The sequence below is a fragment of the Sphaeramia orbicularis genome, chromosome 9 (genome assembly GCF_902148855.1).
Source record: "Sphaeramia orbicularis chromosome 9, fSphaOr1.1, whole genome shotgun sequence".
Lineage (NCBI taxonomy): Eukaryota > Metazoa > Chordata > Actinopteri > Kurtiformes > Apogonidae > Sphaeramia > Sphaeramia orbicularis.
The window spans coordinates 25638288-25664025 of record NC_043965.1 but is presented as its reverse complement, the minus strand read 5'-3'; the positions used below and the strand labels follow the sequence as shown (position 1 = coordinate 25664025).

At 41.1% G+C, this 25738-nt stretch overlaps 1 protein-coding gene across 13 annotated transcripts in view; it reads right to left on the bottom strand.

Annotated features, from left to right (window-relative positions):
- The window catches only part of ank1a (ankyrin 1, erythrocytic a), a 90725-nt gene that overhangs the window by 19573 nt on the left and 45414 nt on the right, over positions 1 to 25738 (bottom strand). For 5 of the 13 annotated variants that reach the window (XM_030142814.1, XM_030142815.1, XM_030142822.1 and 2 more), the window contains 30 exons: positions 15436 to 15537; positions 12902 to 13000; positions 12275 to 12373; positions 11888 to 11986; positions 11526 to 11711; positions 11302 to 11400; positions 11107 to 11205; positions 10898 to 10996; positions 10183 to 10380; positions 9988 to 10086; positions 9761 to 9859; positions 9553 to 9651; positions 9061 to 9258; positions 8870 to 8968; positions 8693 to 8791; positions 8391 to 8588; positions 8160 to 8258; positions 7459 to 7557; positions 6676 to 6774; positions 6502 to 6594; positions 6280 to 6352; positions 6072 to 6092; positions 4295 to 4415; positions 4032 to 4110; positions 3555 to 3670; positions 3242 to 3466; positions 2871 to 3025; positions 2568 to 2779; positions 509 to 713; positions 163 to 259 (listed from right to left, as the gene is read on the bottom strand). In XM_030142814.1, the coding sequence (XP_029998674.1) occupies positions 163 to 259; positions 509 to 713; positions 2568 to 2779; positions 2871 to 3025; positions 3242 to 3466; positions 3555 to 3670; positions 4032 to 4110; positions 4295 to 4415; positions 6072 to 6092; positions 6280 to 6352; positions 6502 to 6594; positions 6676 to 6774; positions 7459 to 7557; positions 8160 to 8258; positions 8391 to 8588; positions 8693 to 8791; positions 8870 to 8968; positions 9061 to 9258; positions 9553 to 9651; positions 9761 to 9859; positions 9988 to 10086; positions 10183 to 10380; positions 10898 to 10996; positions 11107 to 11205; positions 11302 to 11400; positions 11526 to 11711; positions 11888 to 11986; positions 12275 to 12373; positions 12902 to 13000; positions 15436 to 15537 (3665 nt within the window). Of the gene's footprint in view, positions 1 to 162; positions 260 to 508; positions 714 to 2567; positions 2780 to 2870; positions 3026 to 3241; positions 3467 to 3554; positions 3671 to 4031; positions 4111 to 4294; positions 4416 to 6071; positions 6093 to 6279; positions 6353 to 6501; positions 6595 to 6675; positions 6775 to 7458; positions 7558 to 8159; positions 8259 to 8390; positions 8589 to 8692; positions 8792 to 8869; positions 8969 to 9060; positions 9259 to 9552; positions 9652 to 9760; positions 9860 to 9987; positions 10087 to 10182; positions 10381 to 10897; positions 10997 to 11106; positions 11206 to 11301; positions 11401 to 11525; positions 11712 to 11887; positions 11987 to 12274; positions 12374 to 12901; positions 13001 to 13181; positions 13353 to 15435; positions 15538 to 21341; positions 21450 to 22246; positions 23038 to 25738 lie in introns of those variants that run through there. The other 8 variants (XM_030142824.1, XM_030142826.1, XM_030142817.1 and 5 more) reach the window with 8 other exon arrangements.

Below are 25738 nucleotides of genomic sequence, written 5' to 3'. Positions count from 1 at the left end.
CTACATGACAATAAAAACCTTTGAAAATTTTCACAAAGTAATAAAGTCTTGTCATGTCCTCCAATAACAAATTTTGAATTTCAGAGTATTTCTATGAGTGACCTATAAAGGGTTAAAAAGGCACATCACACTTTATTTTTATGCATTCCCAACTGAACTCACCGTGCTGACACATTAGTTGTAAAACTGGCACAGTCATTAGCATACATAAGCTTAGTGGTGCCAGTGATGTCTTCCCATTGGGCTGGGGCTGTGCCACCTGGGATTCAGACAGAGAAGAGAGGAAAAAAAGAATAACTCTGGTTGGAGTAAGGGCCATGCAGAAAAAGCCTGGTCGTATTGAACAAAATAAGAACACAAGTTATCTTTATCTAACCATTGCACTGACATTTCTCTTTTAAAATCAGCAGTTTTGACCCATAAATATCCTCTTGTCACTGATGGAAACAGCTCCCTCCTTCAGCATATACATCTGCTTTCTCATCCTCCCAGCTGTGACATGCATTACCTATGACAGAACAAAGTAGTCGCAGACTGGTGGTGTCCCCCTCCCCAGAGTCTCGGGGGCTGTCCCTCCACGAGGGCGGTAGTGGTATACGCAGACCGATGGGTCGGTGGAATTTGCGTCGTCGAGGCTCCACAGTCACCACTGGGCTAAAGTTAGCCTGGTTACCCAGCAGCTTTGCAACAAGCTCATCTGGAACTGGCTGAGCCTATGGTTGGAAGTAAATGGCAAAGAAGGGGGAACATAACATGGGTCCAAGTTTGATGTGTGGTAGAAAGGAGATCAGATGAAAGAGAAATATAAGAACAGGCCATGAAGAAATGAATAGTGGGTGGAATGAGATAATGGGACATGCATGGGGTAATGATTAATGAAAAAAGTAAAAGTAAAAGGACAACCCAACAGGAAAAAGTTAAAGATGAAGAGAAAGAGAAGTCCAGAGTGAATAAAACAGTTCATGGTTCATATGATACAATAGATGAAAGAACAATAGCAACACAAACTGCTTGTATAGCTTAGCAAATTTATTTTATTGTAAAATATGTGTTAACATGAAGCTTTTACACACACACACACACGGATACAAAGTTGATATCAAAAGGCACTGTGGTGTTCACAAGGCCATTACTGACATGAACACTATAACATTTGATTAAAAAGATCAAAAAGTATGAAAAATAAAGCTGTAAAAGGAAATACTGGAATGATAACCATGTCTATATGACTTTGTTTCTGTTACATTCACAGTTTCCACATTAGAGGTTATAGTATGTGTGGTAGCATATTAGTAAACAAAATGGTAGCATATCATACATTCACTTCTATGATTAAATGGACAGCTGTTGAAATAATATAGGCAGTCATAGGTCCACTCATATCTACGTCACATGTTCTTTAGTCATGTAGTACCTCATAATTTATCTAAATTCAGATCCTGCATTTACAAGTTTCCATCTGATCTTTAAAATTCATAAGTTGATGACCTACATCCTCTACATTTCTGAAAAGTTAAAGTAGGTGTGAAATAATTCAGTCCTGACCATAAAGTAGAATATACTGCAAGTGAGAAGAAATCATGTAAAAAGAGAAAATACTTTCTGTAAAATTAATTAAAATTTAACTCCATGCACTTTTGTTATAAACATGACATGCTTCAAAATGCTTACAAAAAGAAAATAAATAAAATACCAACAGAATATTGAAATGAATGTGAATGTGGGGTTTCTGTATATATGGTTTTTATCGCACTCATTAAATTGAATCATTGCTAATTAATATGCACAATTTCATGAAAGGGAACCCAAACCAAGATATCATTTCATTGGATTCTTAGAAATATTTCTTTATCAAAACAGTACTTTATATGCAGTGATTATACTACTCTATATATGTAGCTGCATATATAACAAAGTGAATAGAAGAGTTAAAACTGTTTGTCTTTGGTGTACATGTTAGAAAAACAGACAAAAATGTATCTGGGTCCAAAAATGGGGCTTAAATATTAACAAAACAATGATGCAGTTGAATAATCTTTTGTCTCAGCTGTTTTCACAGTTTTTAGCAACTTTTCTGTTTGGATAGATTTCCCAGGTAATTTATGACAACAAATCACTGGACACAAAGTGTGAACTTAGGGATTCAGACAATTCACTTAAGTAAAATCTTTCTTCTGTTTAGATAATGTTTAACTAATATTTAGATATCTTAAATTCATGTGTTAAAACTCTAAATACAGGATTTTGCTGCTAACAATAATAAATTAGTAAAAAGAAATCAGAGAAAATAAAAAAACAACACATCAGCACCAATTAAAGAAGTCCATAGTTGTATGAAGGTGCCAAGTGCATGCACTGTGAAATACAAGCAAAAAGGTCCACTAAAAATGGGAAAAGCAAACACAAACAGTAACATAAAACTAAACGAGGAAAAATGGTACCAGTGCTGATATGATCAAATCATTCCAAGATGAAGCAAAGTACATCCAACATGCTTTTTTCAGGCAACACAGGCATTAACGATTCTGTCTTTCTTCTCCTTCCTTCTCCTTATCGTCCCATCTCACCTGCAGCCCCAGGCGGACTCGTTTGGTGACTGCCGTCTCAGGAAATGTGGCCTGGACCATTGGCACCAGTTTGCTTGTCAGCGAACCCCCTTCTGGACCAATCAAGTCGCTTTCTTGCTGAACTCGTGACACAACAGCAAAGTAAAGGGGGAAATCGGTGGAAATGATTCGTCGGATTCGTTTCTTTCCGAGTTCCTCTTGACTTTCTAAGTCTGAGGAAACAGAGGATGCTTAAGTTCTCAGAACGTCATCCCACCAGTGAGCATCACACAGTATTATGATGATGACAATTTAAAGTCTTACCCTCATCCATCCCATTGAGGATTGTTTCTAGCACCTCATCGCCATAACGATTGCGATGTTCTTTCCAGACAGAGCCGTTCTCACTCCTCAGCACAACCAGTTCCCGGTCGCCATGACCCAGGGCAGCAAAGTGTGGAATCTCCACAATTACTGGCCTGCCACACACCATGAAAATATTCACACTCAAATACAAAAATCACATAAAATATGCTAATGTTTTTATTCATATTTTTTAATCAAAACAAAATTTTATTCATTTATAGAGGACATTTCACATTATCTGTTAAAATTTCAGGAGCAAGGCTATAGCTAAAACCCAAAAACCACTGACATCATATATTTTTTTTTAGACATTTCAGTTGGTTTCTCACCCCAGGAACTGCATGCCAGCTGGACCCAGAGAGATGATTCTGCTGGCCAGCCCCTCTCCCTCAACCAGAGGAGGGGGGCTGGTCAGCTTCTGCGGCTTCACCAGGCGGCAGGTGATACGGGTGGGTGCCGCACAGGTTCGAGGAGGTATGATGACACGCAAACCATTATGCCTGCTGCCTCGCATTGAGCCGCCACGAGCATCAACCATAAAACTGACCAGGAACCTGTTTACAGACACGATTACAGTTATACAACATATAGTTCATAATAAGAGGTTTAATTAATTTTTTTTTATATCACTGCTGTGCTGACCCGGTGTGTATGGGGCTCGCCACTGGGCTGACATTGTCTGACGTTTCGGTTGCTGGGCTGCTGGGAATCAGTGAGTCCTCATCATACTCTTTTGGCAGTGGAAGTGGAGTATGTTGCTGTAACAGAAGAGACACAACTTGTTTATTTCCCTGTTAAGAGAGGAAATGAGTATTACCCTTGCCTCTGTATAAGGACAATTCATTTAACAACGCTATTTTTACAGAGGGTAACTTATAGTTCATCTCAAAAACATTCAGGAGGATACTACATTCAAAAAAAAGTTTAAATATGTGCTTTCAAAGTCATCTGAAAGTAGTTGTATTAAAACAACTCCAGTATTACAAAAGAACTCAATGTAACTAAAACCAGACCCATGAACAAATAAAATGACTGAGGAAGTAGTAAAGGAATCTCCACTGATCTCCTGCATGCAACTGCAAACTGTGTCATCCTGCACATCGCTGCTCTGTACTGTACCTGATCTATTTCGTGCTCTTTCAGGATAACAGTCTCTGGAGACACTCGGGGAATCCTGGGAATGGCTGGTGAGTAATTTCTGTAGCATGAAAAGAGAAAAAAACACAAGTCAGATTGAAGAAGATTCGTCACATCTCAGCTCCTCCCTAGAGCTCCTCCCTGGTGTTTAGTGTGTGTCTATGGTGCATCCCCCTCTTTCCACTTGTCAGCTTGTGGCTACCAGCCTGGCTCTCTTCCCTTCTTCCCAGCCCAGCCCCCCTTACGCTGTGCCCAGCCCTCTCTCGTACTCCAGTGATTTCTTGGGGGAGAGGAAATCGTCATCATGGTCTTTCATGTCATCCATCTTCATGTACCTGGCCCCTTCTGTCCCCAAGAGCTCCTCTCCTTCAGAGAACAACATGCCAAAGAGAGCGAACAGACCGTGGTCAGGTTGGTGAAACAGCACAAGAGAAAAAGAGAAAGAAAAACATAATTGTTAACCAGCAGCTAGTAGGGTTAGACAACATGATGATCCAGGATTTAGGAGATGGCTCTGTGACTTGGGGGTTAGGCTGGTGACATAAGGTACTGGACACAACACTGGGAATTATTAGTGAAAAATGAAATGCATCCACTTCTACAAAATGCCAGAAACCCTTGAAAATTTGGTTAGGAGGACAGAAATAATATAGCAGGTTGTTGTAATCAGTTATAGCATTTGGCTGCTGAGTCCAACAGTTTTTATTCAGAACCCTCAAACAATATTATATTAAAGAGAGAGGACACATTATAAATGTAGTCTGGAGCATTGCAAGTCTCATAAAAGCTCAAAGACAACAGCTTTCTAGATCTCTGGAGAGAGCATAAATCAGCATAATCACATTCCAAAAACTTGCTGCCTGGTGTATAAACAGATTTAGACATCAGCTCCCACAGGGAGTCAGGTATTATGAGATTTGCTCTAAAAACATGCACAAAACAGTAGCAGTCCACCATGATGCACAACATCTCCTCAGTACAATGAAGCTGAAATGTTTCCTCGATGTGAGAAGAGGTAGTTGTAGTACTTACCCCTCAAAACACAAGATAAGAATCCACCAGAAAGAGCGAGTAGTCCCTTTGTGTATAAAAGTATGACCATACCAGCACAGCTTGTCTAAGTGTGAGTGAGTGTATGTAGGTGGTCCAGAGTCAAAGTGATGTGGTAAAGTAGGTGAAGTAACACTATGTCCTGATCATATTAGTTAGCTCATGTCCTGTATATTATCTATCCGTCTCTGTGAACCATGCATGTGTGCTATATCCTGTAGTCGAGGTGTTACCATAAGCACAAGCTACAGATATCATTTTTGCATTCTGGATATGACGTGTGGCTTTAAGACGGCGACTCAGCTACTTTCTATATTTAGAGCAATGGTGACAATCTGTTGGTGAAATTATCAGGACTCTAAAAATATATTGTCCTCTGACATCATAGCTGGTGGTTGTGTAAACTTAAACAAAGTTAAATATCTGTAGTTCACAACACCAGCTTCCAGCCCAACAAACACAGTTTCCACAGCACAACACAAAACACAGATACAATATGATGCAGTACGTGATCAACACTACAATAAACAACAATTTTAGCACAACACGACTGTGATTAGTAAAGCAGAGCAGGCTTTATGTTTCTTAACCGGACTTGATTGATTGATTGATTGATTGATACTTGTAACAATGGACTAACCACATGTAAGTGGAGTCTACATATTTTGGCCGTGACTTTAACTGTAAAAACAATAGTGTGAAACACACCAGCCTTTGTGCCACTAAAGAAAAGGACACCTGGGTAGTTAGTGAATGAGGGTGTTATTGAAGAGACATATAAAGGTTACAGATATGGGTGCTATGGGTGCATGCCAATGAGAAACCAGAGCCACCATCACAGTGAGCACCACTACAGAGGGGAAAAGAGAGGCAGGGAGCTAAGGATGGAGTGAGTGAGCTTGAAATGGAGCCACACACTTTAGAACAACGACCTATGAATGTCGCACAAACAGAGAAAGAGGCATTTCATACCTAATGTTAGCTGTGCAATTCCTATAAAAAGGGGTGAAAGGGCAAAAAAAGGAATTATATAAATATTAACTTGACAAAGGACAAAAACCTAAAAGCTGACCCCCATAGTTTCTCTTAAATGTGTCTACATCAGCCATAATCTACTGTTGGTCCTTTGCACATTGCTTCTTCATTTTTAACATGTATAAGAACATTGTTAATGTATTACCTTCATCCTCAGACACATCAAGTATCTCATCAACAGTTTCTGGGAAACTCATGCGATGTTTCTCTGTAGAAGTCTGCAGGGAAGAAGGAGACAGAACAAATCACTCATACAAGTTTGAATGGGTTTAACTCAGATTTTCAGCAGCATTTCCCTGTGATTTGCATGGCCATATAATGACAGCATTATGTGCAGAGAGCACACAGTAACATTACAAACTCTCACCATGGAAACCGTCTCCTCAGTGACAAGTTTGAGGACGTCAATAACAGAGATGTAGCCCAACCTCTTAGCAATGGCCAGAGCAGAGGTACCATTCTAAAAGATACAGAAGAGCATATTGATAAGAAAACAGCAAACCCAACTTTAGAAACTTTGACAAAAAATGACCCTGCTCACTGTCGTGGTCTCATTTGGCTGAGCTCCATGCTTCAGCAATAGAGTCACAATATCTGTGTGTCCTTGCTGTGCTGCCTGATGCAGAGGTGTGTAACCCAGCTGAGGGACAGAAAAAAGGCCAACATTAGCTTTCATTACAGCACATTCCATTCATAAATGAAGAATTAAATTGTTATGGCCAGAATACAAAACCTCCTATCTGAAAAAAATCACTTTTTTCAAGAAACAAAAAAAACGTTTAGTTTTTATTATTGTATGGTCTTTGATAAAGATATCCAAGCATATTCTACTGTTCTCAGACTCTCTTTCTATATTATGTGTTAACAATACATACTATATACTCACCATTTAATGTGAAAACTCAAATCTAAAAATTTGCAGGTAGGAGGTTTTGTTTTTTGGCCATCGATATGATCTAATCAGTTAGCCACTGCTCCTAAAATGAACCGCTGTGACTATATAATGCACTGAACAGCGATTTTGTTTACATTGTAAAATAAATAAATAAAAATCTAGCCCTGTCAATCCAATTCTGCTTGAACAATCAGGTTTTAACTGAAAAACTTTCACAAGGTTTGCCTAGATGTTAAAAAAAAAAAAAAAAAAGAACCCTTTACATCAAATTATAATGTAAAAGTGTCAGTCATGCTATAACCTTTTCACATACCCTGATATTTATCATTATTATATTTGCTAGAGAAAACAGTAAACACAATAGTGTTGTATCTCATGCACAGGATTATTTTGTTGCAGTTTTATCTGTGGCCAGAGGGAGGCACCCACTCGTGTTTTGCTGTTGACATTGGCCTGTTGCTGCAGAAGGAACTTCACCATTTTGATGTTGCCATAGTGACACGCCACATGGAGGGGGGTGTAACCCATCTGAGACAGAAACAGTGAAAACTCTCAAACATGAGCTATACAACCATTTAACAGACAAACAAAAAGTGACATAGAAGGGCTGATGACATAACTCTGGGATCTTAATGATTTTTTAATTTGTCCATTAGAGTAAGTAGATTTCACCTCATTTGGGATTAAATGTATCATGAATATTACATTAACTAATTCCTTACACTCACAAAAATGACTCACAAGACACTGAGACAGCATTTTAGGAATGACAAAGGAAACATAAACTCTTTTTTGCACTGGGAAGGGAGTAATAACTGTAAAACTGATCCCAAATAGTGCCCAATAGACAATAATAATAATAATAATAATAATAATAATAATAATAATAATAATAATAATAATTATTATTATTATTATTATTATTATTATTATTATTATTATTATTATTATTGTATCTTAAAGTCCATTCTGAACTTCCGAAAATTCTGACCTGCACATTTGTAATAGATCCAGCTTTGGATACTAATATAAAAGATGCATTAAATATCTTATAGATTACCCATGTATTAATGGTTTATAATGTTATTTATTCTGATTATATTACATGTATTCAACTGAAGAAGCCTCACCCGTGTAGCTGCATAGACTGAAGCTCCTTGTTTCACTAATATATCAGCAATGCCAACATGTCCTTCCTGTGCCACCAGGTGGAGTGGGGTCAGTCCACTCTGGAAAAAAAACGTTGATGATCAAGTACATAACATACACACATCATACACATTCACACACACAAATATTTCTCATTTAAATGAACCAGATAACCACACAAGCCCTATTTTTTTGTATTCAATGTGCTTTACCTTGTTGCCAAGGTTGACATTTGCCTGTTTGGAGATGAGCAGGGACACCATGTCAGGCCTGCCTTCCTGCGAGGCCAGGTGGAGAGGTGTTACTCCCTGTAGTGACTCAGCATTGGCTGATGCACCGTACTGCAGCAGGCTGTTTGCTACCTCCACCTGGTTCTGTTTGGACGCTATGTGGAGAGCAGTGTAGCCATTCTGGAGCACAGGAACAGAGAGTGGTTAGAAAAATATTCCTCCATATGTCTTGACAATGAGCCATCAAGCATAACTTGTGTGTAAATTTGCATATAATGATTTACCCTTGCAGCACTATGTGGTGAGCCTCCTTTGCTGACAAGCAGGTTGACAACATCCAGGTTGTTGTGATGCACCGCAACATGAAGTGGAGTCAGACCATTCTGAAAAACAGGAACAGTGTTTATCCAAGTTTGGAAAATAATGCAATTCACATGTACAGGCAAATCTTAATATTTTACCTTGCCAGCAGCATTAGGGTTGGCTCCTCTCTCCAGCAACAGCTCTGCCACATCAACTTTTCCATATTTTGAGGCCACATGAAGTGGCGTGAAGCCTTTCTACATGGGCATCAACAGAAGTGTGGATACAGTATGAAGTTGTGGAACACAGTCATATGGATTAATAATCTAACAGTCAAAGGCTGCCTTACCTTAGTCATCTTGGTCTGCTGAGCCTCCATGTCTAGAAGGATGCGGACAGTTTGTACGTGACCTTCCCGGGCAGCGATGTGTAGGGGTGTGTGTCCTGCTGTGGTGGTGGAGTTGGGGTTGGCTTTATGCTCCAACAGCAGCTTCACTAGTTCCTTGTGGCCCATCCGAGAGGCACAGTGCAGAGGAGTTTGGTCATCCTGGGGAGAGAGAAGAGGTTATTCTTCTCTAATCTCTATACTATGATCTTCTCCAGTTTCTGTACGTCACCAGTTAAATCAAAAAAGTCAAAAATAGACTATGGTATGTAGAGGGAAATTAGATATTAGATACAAAGCACTGTCTGTTTTAACTGCTCGGAAAGGTTGCTCAAATAAATCTAATTTCATGGCTACATGTATCACATAACAAAATGGGGCTTTGAGTGCATTCACTAAAGTGCACTAAGTCCATGGATGTACTGTATGGATGTTTTTCATGAGTGGACTCATTACCTTGGCTTTAGCATCCACCGGTGCTGCATTCTCCAGTAAAAACTCTGCCACCTCGAAGTGTCCTGCCCGAGAGGCCATATGGAGAGGAGTTTCCACCTTCTATACAAACAAAAAAGAAATAAAAAAAAAATGGTTAAACTCATCACTATCACAAGAAGATCACAAATACAAAGAAGTATTGTTCTCCAGAACCTAGATAACAACTCACAACATTGGAAGCACTGGGAGAAGCTCCTTTCTGCAACAGGATCTTCACAATGTTGAGATGACCCATGAATGACGCCACATGCAAGGGGGTCAGGCCCGACTGTTCAAAAAAGAGCAGAATGAAAACGTTCTTAAATAAGATATTTGTTAATTTGTGGATTTTTTTTACATGAAAACTTGATGTAGATTAGAAACTGAGCTTCATTTTATCTGCTCCTGTTTTCCCACCTCAGTCACAGCCTCTAATGATGCCGAATGTTTTAACAGGAGGTCCATCACTCGCATGTGATTCTTTTTACAAGCAATATGCAAAGGAGTAAAGCCATTCTGAAAAACAGAAAATATGATGGAAAAATAAATCACATTGCTACTTCGGTCTAAAACAAGATGATGTGTGGTCATATGAGTAGGCATTTTACTGACCAATGCCCTAGAGTTGGGTTTGGCTCCTTTGTCCAGCAGTACTTTGGCCATGCGGTGATGCCCACAGTGTGCTGCAACATGAAGAGGAGTAAGGTGGTCCAGGGTGATATCATCAATCTCAGCATTATACTGCAGTAGCTGCTTGACACAGTCCATGTGGTCCCCCTGTGCTGCCATGTGGATTGGAGACAGGCCATTCTACAGGCAGAAGAAGAAACAACATGTGTTGGTTCTGTAATGTCAGAGCAGGAAACCACAGTTGGATTTAGCAAGGGAATAACAAACTTCAGCTTTCATTTAGTTAATCAATTATAAAAATAAATCAGACTGGTTGTCAGCATCTTTCCTGAATCCTCATGTACGTGAACTTAAAATGTGAAATGGAGAATATTTTTGTATTGTGAATATTAAAACCTGCCCTCCAGCATATTGAGTACAGCAACGTAAGCACAAAGCATCATTCATAAAAACTGCTCAGTCACAGGGGTTACAAAAATATCAACCTCTATTGAAAGTTTTAGTGATGCACAATAAATAAATAGTTATTTTATAGGTGGGTGACATAATCTGACAGTCTGTTTATTCAACTCCTTGCCAAGTTTTGAGGCCATTATTCCTGCTGATTTAAATGTTCTGCCTGTCACATATCAAATAAATAAGCTTTTGGACAGAGCAGACGAATGAGGTTCAATCAGGTCGTCTCTATATGGTTTACCTTAGTCTTGGCCTGGATGGGGGCTCCATGATCCAGGAGGATCTCTATAATCCTGACATGACCATTTCTGGCTGCACAGTGCAGTGGAGTCAGCTCATCCTGGAAATAGAGGGCATTTAGAGATTTAGTTAATGATGCATCAAATTAGAAGCAAAGACAGAAAGAAGCCTGAAGAGTTGGTGGGACAGTAAGATAGATATCTACTGCACCTTGGTCTTGGCATCGATTTGCGCCCCTCTGTCCAACAGGAGTCTGACCATGATCACATTTCCCCTTCTGGATGCTATGTGTAAAGGAGTGATGCCGTTCTACAGAAAAATACATCTATACTTAGAGAAAGGCCCAAAGAGAACAGATAGCAAGGACAGGAGTTTAACGTTTCATCGTCATAAGTTCTTACTTACCTTTGGGGTGAAGTTGACATTGGCTCCTCTGTTGAGCAGCAGCTGAGCTACGTTCAAGTTTTCATAGTGTGCAGCAATGTGGAGGGGTGTGAATCCAGTCTGTAGGGACACAAAACAGTGAGAATGTATCACAACCATGACAGGGACACTAAACTAACACTCACACCCACTGTACATGGGCAGACGTATCTGCAGCCTTGCATACAAACACATGGTGAATGTACCTTGCTCAGTACGTCAGGATTAGGGTCGTTCTGCAGTAGCACCGCAGCTGTGCGCGTATCGTCATTGCGTGCTGCGATGTGCAGCGCAGGGAGGCGGACCTTTCCTTTGGTGCCGTAGTTGATGAGCAGGGCTACGACGTTTTCATGTCCCTGCTGAAGAGCGACGGCCAGAGGAGTAAATCCATCCTGCAGCACAGAGGGGAGATTCAGAGGACCAGTTGATTCATAGAGAGAAAGTAACAGAGATGTACGTTGAGAGACTTATGGAACGGAACACAACAGGACAGTGATTCTGGATCAGCAGGGATGGGATTGAGGAGTCTGAGATTACTAATTGAAAACTACTCTCAGTTCTTTGGTACCTCAGTTGGAATGCTCTGATTGGCTCCGTTCTCCAGAAGAAACTTCACAACCTCTAGATGGTTTTCTTGTGCAGCCATGTAGAGTGGAGTGAAACCCTTCTGTCTCAGAAAGATGCACAACAGACACACACATACAGCCGCAGCAGCAGGAGAGCCAACAGCACCGTGGTGAGCAACGGCAACAGAAGCAACAAGAAGATAGGAAGACAGTTACAGATGCACACACAGGGATGAACACAGAAAAAACACACCGAAATACAGGAACAAAGACTCATGTTAACAGATGTAATTGTTAATACAATGGTTTCACAGCAAAGTTGACATTGTAAGTGCTTTACTGAGGAGTCACTGCAGTGTGTCCTGTGATCACTGTTGGGAGAGTCTCACCTGGGACTGAGCGTTGACATTGGCCCCGTAGTTAACCAGCTCTGTGACCACCTGCTCCTGCCCTGCCAGGGCTGCAATGTGCAGGGCTGTGTTCCCTTTCTGTTTAAACACAGACACATAAAAACTAAAATACACAGTGACAATGAACATTAACAAAGGTTTTATGTACTATCCCACATGTAAATTAGAACAATGTGTGGACCAATCTTGAACTCATATCTGACATGTACATTGGCTACATTTTTTTAAAATAATGTTTATGTTTTTTCCTGTAAAAACTGATTTGATTGGTCGACTGCACCTTTGTAGCCATGACCCATAAGGACCAACTAGCTGTTGAGCAGGCACACGAGTGCATGGAGAAAGCACTTTGTTAGACATAAATTAATAAATGCTTCAAATGCAGAATGATTCATCATTTTTATTGTTTTCCAGGAAACTGTAAAATACCATTCAGTATAGCAAGATAACTGCTTTTAGTCATCACTTAGACAATCGGATTGCACAGCGATTTTGACATTTATATTTGTTGACAGTGAATGTGTTACCGATCTCACTCCCACATATTAGTTTCTGTCCACTCCATTTTTGGACATAACATTGTGGGAGTGTTGTGGATTATCTAACCTTTGTGGTGGTCTCCAATACGATTCCATTGTGGAGTAGCTCCAGCACCATTTTGACATGACCTTCTTTCGAGGCCAAATGCAGCCCGTTGAGCCCATTCTGAGTGAGAGAGCAGAGTACATCTCATACTGAAGGGTCCTGAACTCTTTAATCTGTCCTGATTCAAAAGAATTAACCATATGCATATAGACATAAACACGTGCGGGCCATGCTGACTGAAACACAGGTTTGTTATCACAGTGCCTGTAGCACTCACAGATTACACCAGGCAGATACTTACACTGGACACCATGCATGCAGGGCTTTCAAAATCAAAATGGTCATTGGCCAAAACAGGATGAAAATCAAGATGTAAACATTTTTATTTTTGATTAATGGTGGTGAAGGAGGAGGAAGACGGGAGGGGGATGGCAGGCCGCTGGTCTCGTGGCTGGGAAGAATACGAGCCGTGTGGGATAGGTCTGACCTCACACAGCCTTCCTTCAGCCGCACAGGACATGTGAGGTTGGACCTTTCCCACACCACTGATATTATTCCTCTGAGTGGGGAGACCACAGCACACCATCACTCTACTGCAGACAGGAGAGAGAGGGAGACACCAGGGGAGGGAGGGCAATGGGGGAGGAAAAAAGTAAGAAAAAGGTCGGTGAGTTAGAAAACGGTACACAAAGAAATGCAAAAGGGTCTTAGAGCAGTTGTTAGTCTGAGAGGGAGAGAAAAGGGTAGGGGAATATAGGGGACGGCAGGGGTGAGGCAGCGTGCTGGTGAGCGAGCCATGGCAGAGGTATCCACTCAGACAAGGACACAGACACAACTGCCACAGTGGAGCTGCCATCAGACCAAAACACTGTACAAACAGCATCAGTACTGACACACAAACAGAACAAAACAACCACTGCCTTGGTTAAAGTCACAATCTACAACTGTTAACAGGTTGCCACAAGAAACAATGATCAATATCTAAATAGTAGGATAGTAAATACATACTGTTACTAGTGATGGTTTATGTGGGAGCAGTAATAATAATAACTTGCAGCCAACATTTAAGATTTTTATTTCTGTGTGTACAGTAGCTCAGACATGTGTTGAATTTTTAAAATCCTGACTTTACCGCCACCTAGTGGTGTACTCAAAGTATACTCTGAATATACTGCAATCTTCTTACTAGATTTGCATAATTTTACTGTTAGAAATTAGAATAAAATATTTTACAGCTGCAATGCATTTTGGCTTACCTATACACATATATTGTAGATAATCACTTTAACACTCTGAACACCCAAACACAGCAAACAACAATCACACAAGTTAATACATCACATATAAACCCAAATATTACATGAAACAATTTAGGATAAATATGTCTATCAGTGGCTTTTACTACTCTGATATCAGGATGTATTTCTTGTTTTTGTTTTTTTTTCATCATACAGCCACAGTACTATGTCAATGTGCTCAAATAACACTGTTGTTATATGAGGTCTGTTATGAGGCTTGTGAATAACCCTCTTAGAAATCCTGACAGAAGCATTACCAGCAATAATTACAAAATGTTGAGGACAGCATACGTGAATGGTAGGAAAACCATGAGTAAGTTAGATTAATGAGCCGGAGAAATCTCTCGCACACAGTTTTTGGCCAAGTTTCAGTAGCCTGCAGGCAGCAGCCCTAGCCCACTAACACTGCCTCTTCCTGGACACTCTGGGAACAACCGTCAGAATAAAGGAGGCAGGATGGAAGACATGGAACGAAGGAAAAGCCCGTGCTCCATTTATTACCTTCCCTGGAGAGCCTGTAAACTGTACCTGCCACCTTCAGCCACTGATTAACTGTCTACCTGAGCATGCATATACGCACAGTTCATGACAGAGTGCACAGGCAGACATAAGCACAACACTTACCAACTCAAACACATCATGCACACTGGACACTTAAAATACATTCAAAGTAAAATGAATGTACAATATGTGGTGGTAAACATAAAAATATGTTTCCAGATACTTCATTACTATGTAATTCAACAAAATCACAACACTTGTACAACTTTTGTGTAATCTAAGTACTTCTTTGTGTATGTTGTGGCATAAAATAACTGTAGTGCAAGTGGTTTGATTTGGCTCTGATCAGATCCAAAGTAAAAACCTAATCATTTTACTGTTTTTAGACACATTAGCAAAATTGCACTGCTTTGTCATTCACACGTTACTGTTCTTTCTTTGAATACTAAGTGGGAAGTCCATCCACCATTTGTGTTTTTATTTAATCAGTAAGAAAGGAATCGGGGAGACAGAATCTAAAATATATTTTGGCAGCAGTGTTTGAATGTGAGCTATGGGTGGTAAAAAACACTAATAAATCATATAATATTTCTATTTGCTTAACACTATAAAGGGAAGAGTTGATTAGTTCTTCAGATGCAAAAAGCCTTGTTATAAATAAAAAGCCAAGAATGGAAGTGAAACTAAAATTTGGCTGATTACCTTACATTTGAGTATTTGGAAAAGTTAATACTTCATATTGAATCATTCTCTCACCTGATTGGCTGTATTAATATCTATGCCATTTTTGATATGTTCCAAGGCCTTGTCCAGGTTGCCAGAACGGGCCGCTCGGAGAAAACTGTTGCCAGCATCTGCCTGTAAGGATAATAGAAAAAGGGAAAGAAAGGGGGATAAGGGGTATAAGAGAAAGTGAGAGACACATAAAGTAGAGGAATAGAGAGGGAAAACAGAGAGGGAGACAGAATCTGGTTATTTCTCTTTTAGAAATGCATTTGAGGACAGAGAGCGTTCATTGGTAAGAGGACTGTTATCCGTCAGTTTTCCTCTCATTTCACTCCTCCCTTGGGAATTTGGATAGTGCAGTTCGAAAACCTGCACCACGCTATAGAAACTCCTGGTCTCCTGGTTCTACAAGGCCCAGAAAAATTTGTCATGAGTCTATCTGCTGCTCTGTACACAGGTGATAAGGCAAGTGTGATAATGCTGACAGTCTCCGGTGTGTCTGTTGTGCCCAGCAGACTATTGGCTCGATGTCTGTGTTTATGTGTGTGTGAATGAGAGACAGAGAGAGACAAGGTGAATGGAGAGAGGAGAGAGTTTGGTGAGTCCTGGTTCATGGGCCGGCACATGGCACGTCTAGCGTTTTTGTCTGTGTTTTGTTTGTGTCTGAGGGCTTCATGCCTCTCCCAGGCAGGGGTGCTGCTGAAACAGGATCACTCATGCGGCACAGGGAGAGAGCGAGAGGGAGGAGAGGGAGCTTCCGAGGGAGAACCACAGACTGCGACTGCGGCAAACCCTACACCTTCCCGTTTCATTTACATAATCTCCTCTCTCCCTGCTCCTATTCCCTCCCTGCATCATCCTGCCTCCATCTGAACTGCGCGACAGGAAAATCATCCACCCTCCAACTCTCCACTGTGTGCTTTCACACAAATACAGAGAATAAATGGATTTTTACACATCACTCATTACATTTTCCAAAAGAAGATCACGGTTCAAATCTTATGGCAAACTTAACACAGTGTGTTCGGCTGTGCTTGCTATTGTTGTGACAGGCTTGTTGGTCTTCTTTTGACAGAGAGGGAATGAGTCTGGGTTAAAACGAGAAAGGATTCACATGCCTGAAGTGAAGGCATAGCAACAAATGACACAACACACCCTCAGCATGACACCAATGGCACAGCGCTGTGCAAAGAGAGTGGTCACTTAAAAAAGAGAGGGAGAGAGGGGTGGGTAAATAGAAAACTTAAAGGGGGAATCTGCTTCCAGCTGACTGAAGCAGGAAAACAAGATCAGACAGTCTGGCATTCAGAGTTCAGAAATGAATAGTAGATATAGTGTGTATTTTCATTCTCATATCTAAGAGATAAAATACAGTACTGTGTGTGACTTGACGCTTATCAGATGAACTTCCTACAGTGTGCAACCCCTTGTGTGTAAAGTCATAAATTGTGGGCTTTTAAGAGAAGTATCCTGACACATGCAGAGCCACTTGCCTCTGAGTCATTCTCACAGTAAAATGTGTTTTGTTTTGAGCTTTTGCAAACAGACAATTTTTCACTCAATTTCAGACCACTGAGAAGCTAACATTGGCAACTCTGGAGTACAAAGTGTGTGAGTCACACACACTGACAGGCAAAATAGTCATTAGACACCCACATGCAAAATAATACGCAATTATTTAAAGGGATGAACTCAAATGCAACCAATACACACACAAATAAAACAAGCATCTCCTGTAACTGAAGTCTGGTTTTCTCAGGGTTCTTTTCATCCACTCACTGTTGCTGAGCTGTCCTGGTAAACCATGTTCACCCTCTTCCAAATGTCCCACTCTTTTGTCCACTTTCACTTCGAAGAAGATGACACATCACAAACCTCCTCCCTGATCCTATGACCCTAGTACACCCCCGATCACTGCACACACACACCTGTCACACAAGGCAAACTGACCATAGATGTGTGACCACAGCACAACAACACTGCTGTGACATGTACATTGTCTATGTATAGCTGTATATGTGTGTATATGTGTGTATAGGACTTTGAAACCTTATTTTGCGTGAATAATAGAAAAACTGTTTGATAAACAGTCATGGATTTATATTTAAAAGCAGAATTATCCAGCACAAATTATTGTATTGTATTGTATTGGAGCTTTCTATAGTGTTACAGAATGTAGACTTAGACTGTGTTCTTTGAAATATTTGAAGACTCTTCCCTGGTGACACAAGAAAAATCCTTTCATTTAAACAGGAGCAAATACAGCTGATGCAGAGATGCACACAAACCCACTGCCTATTTCAGTGTGCATGCTCCTACAGTACTCCAAATGGTGGCATGGTAACACCATGGTGACCATGACTGAGGCCCCTCCGCCGATACCCCTGCACCCCCTGGACTCGGGCCATTACCCCCCAGAGAAAAGCCAGACCAAATTTACAAGATGCCACAGACTGATGCTAAAATCCTGAGAAAAGTCATACTAGCAAGATGTCGGTGGTTACAGGAAACAGCATACCTTCATTATATGCGTCCATATGTCTGTGTCTATATCTTTTTGCGTCAATAACCATGTGTTGTTGCGAGATAAGGATGCTGAAGAACCACACCCATTTATTACATGGACGGGTCTAAAAATGCTCTGTGGTAATACCTTTGCTTGGTTTTTGCTGGATTTCAGTGTGATGTGGATGAATGTGTCCCATTCTTTATTATTTCCACAGAGAGTGGACAAGCTTCAGGCTCACAGGCTGAGCAGAGATGAACAAGCTCATTAATCACACAGTTTGCAGAAAAAGAAACAGACAATAACCTGCTCAGCAGCTCCATGCTTAGCATTAGTAATATCAACAAACTGTGTCATGCAATGGGTATGCAACTGTCCTCAGGGTAAGACGGCAAAAGCTTCTCCATAATGAAGCTCAAAATTACCAAGTAAAATTATTCTCCTATCTCATCACAGAAAATCCTCTGCCCTGAACTCATCCTCTTTATCTCGGTTTATCTTTCCAGTTGTCTTTTTTCCTTTTCTCTTCCCCCTTTTCTTACTACTCTCCCCCCTCCTTCACCTCCTCTGCCGGTGCTGCAGCAGACAGAATGACATCACCCCCAAGCCGGTCGACTGCGGTGTTCGAAAACTCTGTTTGCACGTATATGTGGACGTTAATATATGAGGAAGTATATTTGAGATCAACATCAACATCCTGTCCATGAAAATCCTCTGCAGTGGATTACAGACCGAGAGGCTCCTCATTTTCACAAGAATCATCATGTTACACACAAACACACACACACACACACCTGGATCTTGAAGAGACAGATAATGAAAGGAATCAGCTACAGTGTGTTTGTGTGTGAGGGAAAGAAATAAGATACTGTAAGGCATGAATGGAAAGCTGTGACACTAGAACAGATAGACATCTGGTTGCAGTTGCCTTCAATAACAGTATTTTGGATTTCACAGATACAGCAGGGTTGTATATCATTGTTATGCTAATTCATACCTGAATTAAATGTTTATAAATTGTTCATCTTCCACATCTTCACGGTAGCTTATAGCACGGGTTTGAAAGATTACATACTGCAATCACAGTGCCCACGTCTACATTTATAGATCTGATAGTAACATGGAAACCCACTCCTCATGACACTCATATCAGATAAATACTGTAAGGAAAACACAGTGAGGAGAGTAAGGAGCCCTGGTGTCAGAGGTCCTCTCCCAGTGGAAAAGCACATGAGATGAGGTTAGATTAAGTATGATTAATGACTAGAGGCACTACAACTCAACTGAGCATTCATTTAACTCCTCCTATCATTATGTCAGTTGCAAGATGACAAATTTCAGGGCCAAGGATGCTCCCTAGGTTGGCTCAAAGGTAATGACTCACCATTTTTGTGCAGCTCATTATGTTGTTGCTTTAAATATATCTGGACTCAATAACCATCTGATAGATTATGAAGATATGGGCCCTCCGGCTGTAGTTTGGGTAGTGTGCTCTTCCAAACAGTCCAGTCTAGTTCTGAACAGGCCTCATTGCTGAAGAAAACCAAGCCAAAGCTTCTGTGCCAATGCAATCAAGAAACAAATCCTGCAGTTCTTCCACTGAATGTCAATGGGAGACTTTTTCTGCCAAAGATTAAGGGTGATTTTACTGGGATATGGAACTATTATCTGCTTCAGGAAATCTCAGCATTGAAATGAACATAAAATACCCCAAACATGGACATGGTCCCCTTTGCTATCTCTAACACGCTTCCCCTATCCCTGCCTGTATCGCACATACACATACACATACACATACACACACACACACACACACACACACACACACACACACACACGACAACATGAATTTGCAGGCACAGCACCAGGTGCAAATCATAAATATTTTAAGTGCCACCACAGCTATTTGTACACCCAGCAAAAAGGTGAAAATAAGGTGCATACGTATGTTCAGCATGTCACAAGCTCTGCTTTACTTGCAATAATTCAGACTTTCCTGAACTTTAAACAACGCAAAGAGTGCACGCACAACAAACTCTTGATAATACGTGTGTTTTTTTTCTTGGTAAAGAAAGTAGCATGATGTATTTAAACTAACAGTGTGATTGGGTGGTTTCTGTATGTTTCAGGAGAACATTGAACGGCGGATATGGAAATTCCTGCAGAGTGCTTAAACAGCTATTTCATCACCCTTTTCTGCTGACTTGCATTTGTTCTAGAAATTGATTTTCCTTCTCTGTCCTTTTTTCTCGGGCCTCCATCTCTGCCTTTATCTTTCAGGCTGCTTTAAGAGGTTGAGCAGGCAGAGGCTGTTTCCGGCTACAGAGATGTAGTAAGTGTAGAGTCAGTCAGACTGAGACCCATGGGACCGTTCAGCTCTGGACACATTTACAGGAATCGAGCATGCAGGGCACTGGGATGAAGCTGTTACATTCCCCTACTCAAAACTGTCTGTATGTAAATCTTCCTGTCTGTTGCACCATTTGTCTGCCTGCTACTATTCCGTTTGCGACGACGCATCTTGTCCAATTTTACTATTTACTTTCTCACACTCCCAGCCTCCCCCTCTCTGAATCCCACTGTTTGTCCCTGCTTTACTCATGGATTGTCTCTTTATATGTGTCTCTGCTGCAGCCTCAGCGCTCGTAGATGAGATTGTCATGGTTATTGTGATCTTTTGTTGGGATGACAAAGGGCGTGAAAGCCACAGGGTGGAGATAGGGTTTGGAACTTATGGAGAATAGGATCAAGATATGGTAAACATCCTGTGTCTTACTGCACAGTAACAGAACAGTAATTATGCAAAATATAACGGCCTGGAAAGACCTAAAGAATATATAAGTAACTTCAGGGCATCAATAAACCAGACTGAAGTTTAATCTTTAAAACAAGCATAATACATCTGATAACCAGTGACAGATGTACACTGCAAACCAAATATTTGTGTTGCACCTGCTAAGACAATAAAGTAGAGAAGTATTGAGTAAATGTACTGTATGCAGATTTTCTCTTTGTAACAGTAATGTTTGTCTGCTAAGTGACAGTCGGCCACTTTAAACTCTTTATAGGGCATTTTTCTTATCTTTGACAGAGATTCCATAAAAAGAAATGTTGCAATGACTGGAAAAGTTGCATATGACAGAGAAGTCTGAGATAAAGAACCTCTGTAAAACTGACTACAGCCTAAACAGAGTAGGCACATTTCTACAAGTTGCATCAAACTCAGTAAAACCTCACAACTGCTTCAGCTATTTTTTCAGGTAAACCACTGAACAGGCTCTCACATTAGGCAGCACATTAAGGCCTTGGGAGCTGTACGCTGTTTTGCCATTAGCTTAGTAGATTAAACAGTCTATAGTCAATGGAGTCATGCTGAAAGAGTCTCATTAATTGACCCGCTAATCAGTTTACTGACCTCTGGTTTACTTACCACTGCTAATCCTGGTTGACATCATACAATCTGAACATCAAACACAGCAACAAATGAAGTCAAAAACAAGATTAAGGACGAAAACAGAAAGCGATACACACCCACACATACACACTTGAACTAATCTTGTGAACACATGCACCACAACTTTCAAAGATACTCGCTGTCATTCCCTCCCATGTTGCAGTGGGAGGCTCCGTCTGAAAGGCTTGAGCAGGATGTTTTGGTGTGTGAGGACTGACTGATTTAAAGGCTCAGGATGTGTTTTTAAAGCCCCTACAAAGTTAGTCTGTACTCCATGAGTGACAAATCGACTTCTTTGTGAGTAAAATCAGTGCTTACTTACACTGTGTGCATCTTTTCTTTACACAACACTTTTATGTCCTGTATCTTTAAATCGTATTTAAATAGATGAGCATATTTGGGACTAAAACAAGGATAAGCAGCAAAAGCAAAACCAGGAAACAGTCCAGAACAGTTTATAAGGATGTACAAAGAACAGAAGGGTACTTAGCAAACAGAGGGAGGCGTGTGCTGGATAAAAATATGAGCTGAGACAAAATAGACAAAGAGCAAATACAAATACATCAATATTTATGTGTTAGTGACAGTAAATATGAAAAATAAAGCACAAATGGGAATGAAGCCAGTGCTGGCCCATCACGGACTGATATGAGGATAAGGATAGAGAGTGCTGGCAGGTGCATAACAGTTGAAAAAATGCAACCAAGGATTTTGCAATAGAACAAAATACTGCAAATAAGACAGGAATGGAGTATGAATGGTAGAACAGCATAGTAAGAGACAGGATAATATGAGGAGACACAGAGACTGACAGGGAAGGAGATGAAGTGAGAGTGAAGACGGAAGGTGAGTAGGAGAACAGCAGAGTTTGTGGTACTCACTCCAAAAGTGACGGTCTTGACTGGCATGCCTGTTGGCCCTCCAGTCTCTTTCCTACGTTTTTGGTTTCCCTCAAACACACCGCTGTCTTTTCTGTTGCCCCCTGCGAGTGCTGCGACACAGGGCACGCAGACCCCCGTCCAACGTAAACACCAACACACACCCACCCAGACACATACACTTGAGTAAGCAGGACCCAGCGTAGTGGGTGGAGAGACCGAGGGAGGGTGGGGGTGAGGGGGCCCAGGGGTTTATCTCTGGAGGAATGCTGCCTGTATCTAAAGACGCACATTTCACACACAGCCAAAAACAAATGGGCACCCCCACACTCTCACCCATAGGTTTCCTGTCAACATCCTGGTCCACATTTTGACAGTTTTTTCTCTTTTCTGCAACTTTTTTTTTTTAAGTTCAACCACATTTTTTCAACCAATTCCATCTTCTCTTTCTGTCCTCCACTTTCCGTTCTGCTCTCAACCTTGTACATCCTCTCCATCTTTCAGGTTTTCTTGCACCCAACGCTCTCTGTCACTCCAACTTTATCCCTCCTTTCTCCTGTCCCTTCTTCCCCACATGTCACGCCCATCTCTGTGTCTCTTGTATGTTTTGTGACAACCAGACAATCATTTTTTTTCACGGACCAGGCAATACCAGAATAGCGTAAAGTTTACTGTGGAGAATGGGTGTGTTTTTCAGAGTGGGTCTGTTTCGGTCTGTGAGGTGACTTACAGTGACAAAGCGCCCGGCGGGGGGGTTGCTACCACCGCCCCGTGACAATGGGCCAGACACACGGGGCGGGGGGAGCATGGAGAGGCCAGCCTCTCAAAAGGCCTGCCTCTTTAATAAAGCGTCCGTCATTCCCCGCTTGAAAAGGCCTCCTTTTCTCTACCTCTCCCCTCCTCTCTCCCTCTCCTGGCTAAATGCTGGGAAAAGCACATCGCTGCCAAAACCATGCAGAGAGATAAATGCTTGTAGGAGAGGGGAAGGAGGGGGGAATGTAGAAAGAAGGCTACGCACTACTCAGTGGCACTGGACCGTGACCTGGGCAAAAACATCACGTGGGGCGTCTCCTGTCCACAGCATTGAGCTTGGACAGTGATGAGAGCTCCACTGCCAAAGAATGTGGAGCAGGGGACTGCAGACACTAATGTCCGTGAAGACATGACAAATTGTCCTGTGTCTTCCATGAAACTGGACTGCAACTCTTCCCCTCCGACATAAACTTCCTCCAGCTCACTCTGCAGAGACTCAACTAATCTGAGGACAAGAATGATAACTTATCAGGGCCTAAGTGATAAGACCTCTTAAAAGTGGCAGAACCAAATGGGTGATGATGGTGGTTAGGCATCTATTATGTGCTGGCAGAAGACAGACAGGGCCAATACTGATCATCAGCGATCATGGAAGCTGAAAACTGAAATTTGGAACTGATATTGATAAAACTTCATGACTGTCAAATCAAGAGGAAAACACAGTCCAATAACATGTATGATTTTTTGTTAGTTTTAAATTGGATGGATTATAAATATTAAAAACAAGTAAATAAATGATTTTGTTAATTAATTCTCATTTATTCATTATTTGACTCTTAACTGAATAGCAATTCATTATTGTAACTGTTGACATTGTAAAGACAACATTTAAAGTGAAAAGAGGATGTTTTAGCTGTGAAAACTGGGGCGTGTAACCAGTCAGATAATACTGTTTGCTACTCGAGTCTAAATAAAAAACCAACATATTTATTTTATTTGATTTTAAATAAAAATGATATGTAAAATACTGGATCTGGTATAGTCTAACTCTATTAATGACATATGGGTATGTCACAGAAACTCGGCCCCCTGATTCCAGAACTTTCAAAAAATACACCAATTGGTAAAATATTTGTTCCACTCCTGCAGACATGTGGCTGAAATGCGGAAAATAAGTTACAAAGAGGCAGCACGCCTGTAGTAGTGTGTGAATTGCAGGCATCACCAGAATCTTGGCTCCAACTCACTTCCAATTTGCAAAGATGCATTCTTGTGTACAGAGCGTCATGGTATGTGAGGGAAGTTGCAGGTCATTAAAAATCCCAGGACACACTCCTGTTTTGTAACAGGGCTGATTTAGATTGGGGACAGACGTGCCCTCTGCACCCTGTGTCGAGTTCCTCTTGTTGGTAGGATAAAGGGCTACAGCTGTCCACGTGTGCTGCTTGTGGTGGTTTATTGCCCGTGTCCCTGTGAACACTGACTAGAGTTAAAAAGATGGGGGAGGAATCAACATAAACACTAAAAGTCTGTCAGCTGTCTTTCCTTGACTTGACGTACTGTTTGCCTTGGTTTGACCTTTCTCACACAGTATCGACTGGCTAACACCTCACAGATTAAACAAATATGATCTGACATATTTATTCAACAGTCCAGATTTGACTCACATCTGTTGAATTTCCAACTAGATTCGAACCAAATTAACAGCAGATTCAGGGTGGGAACACAGCTAAGGATCAGGTCTGTGATACTGACAGAGGTTGTGAATATTTGGAGCAAAAGATATAAAAAGGAAAACATCAGGTAAATGAAAAGGAATAGAAAGACTGCAAAAGAACAGATGCAGCTTCATAAACGAAAAATAAAATATTTAACTGTGCAATTAAAATTTATGCAAAATATCTTACTGATGCTTTTATGTGTTTTCTGTTTTGGATAATGGCCCTTCTAGTGTTCTCATTAAGTTCTGTAATGTTGAAGTGCAGTGACTTTTCTAGAGTGTGTGCAGGGTTGAGCTGATTACTGCAGCTTTGGCACAAGATTTGCACTTACCCAAGCACGCAAGATACATATTCAACCCCTTATCCTTCACTTCAGCTTCTCATAAGCTGCATTAAACTTGCCTGGCCTCTGAACTGACAGTGGAGCCATTTACGACAGCATTAAAAGCAGCTGGTGTCAAACCTGTCCTCTGCAGGCAGCTTTATACATCACATATCAGAGCACAGGCGCTGAGAAATTCACACATAAACATCCTCATACATACATAAAGATGGCTCAACAATTGCACATGCGCCTCAACGTGACAAAGCCAGAATGACCTGTGGAAGACAAAAACAGCGAGTTAGAAATACTCGAACGAGGGAGGAGAGGAGGAAAGATGAAGGCAATAGAGAAGAATGACAGGCGATATGTCAGCACAGGGCCAGGCTTCCATTAATCTTCATAAGTGGAGAGGTAGCGATGGGGAAATACAGACTGAAGATGTGCAAGTGAAGAGCAAGAGGGATCAGGACTGTGCAGAGTATCTGTCGTCGCATCTTTCCATGTCAGTTGTATGCCAGGGGTATCAGAGCAGTAGCTGAGAGGGCATACTCCATATTTTATAACAAAGACTCTACCCATCAGTCACAAACCGGGGTTGAGTCAGCATCAGACAGGATCCAAACAGCCAGACCATAATTCAATCAGTATAGTTAATAAATGCAAAGCTGAAGTGGTCCAACTTTTCAGACTTCATCC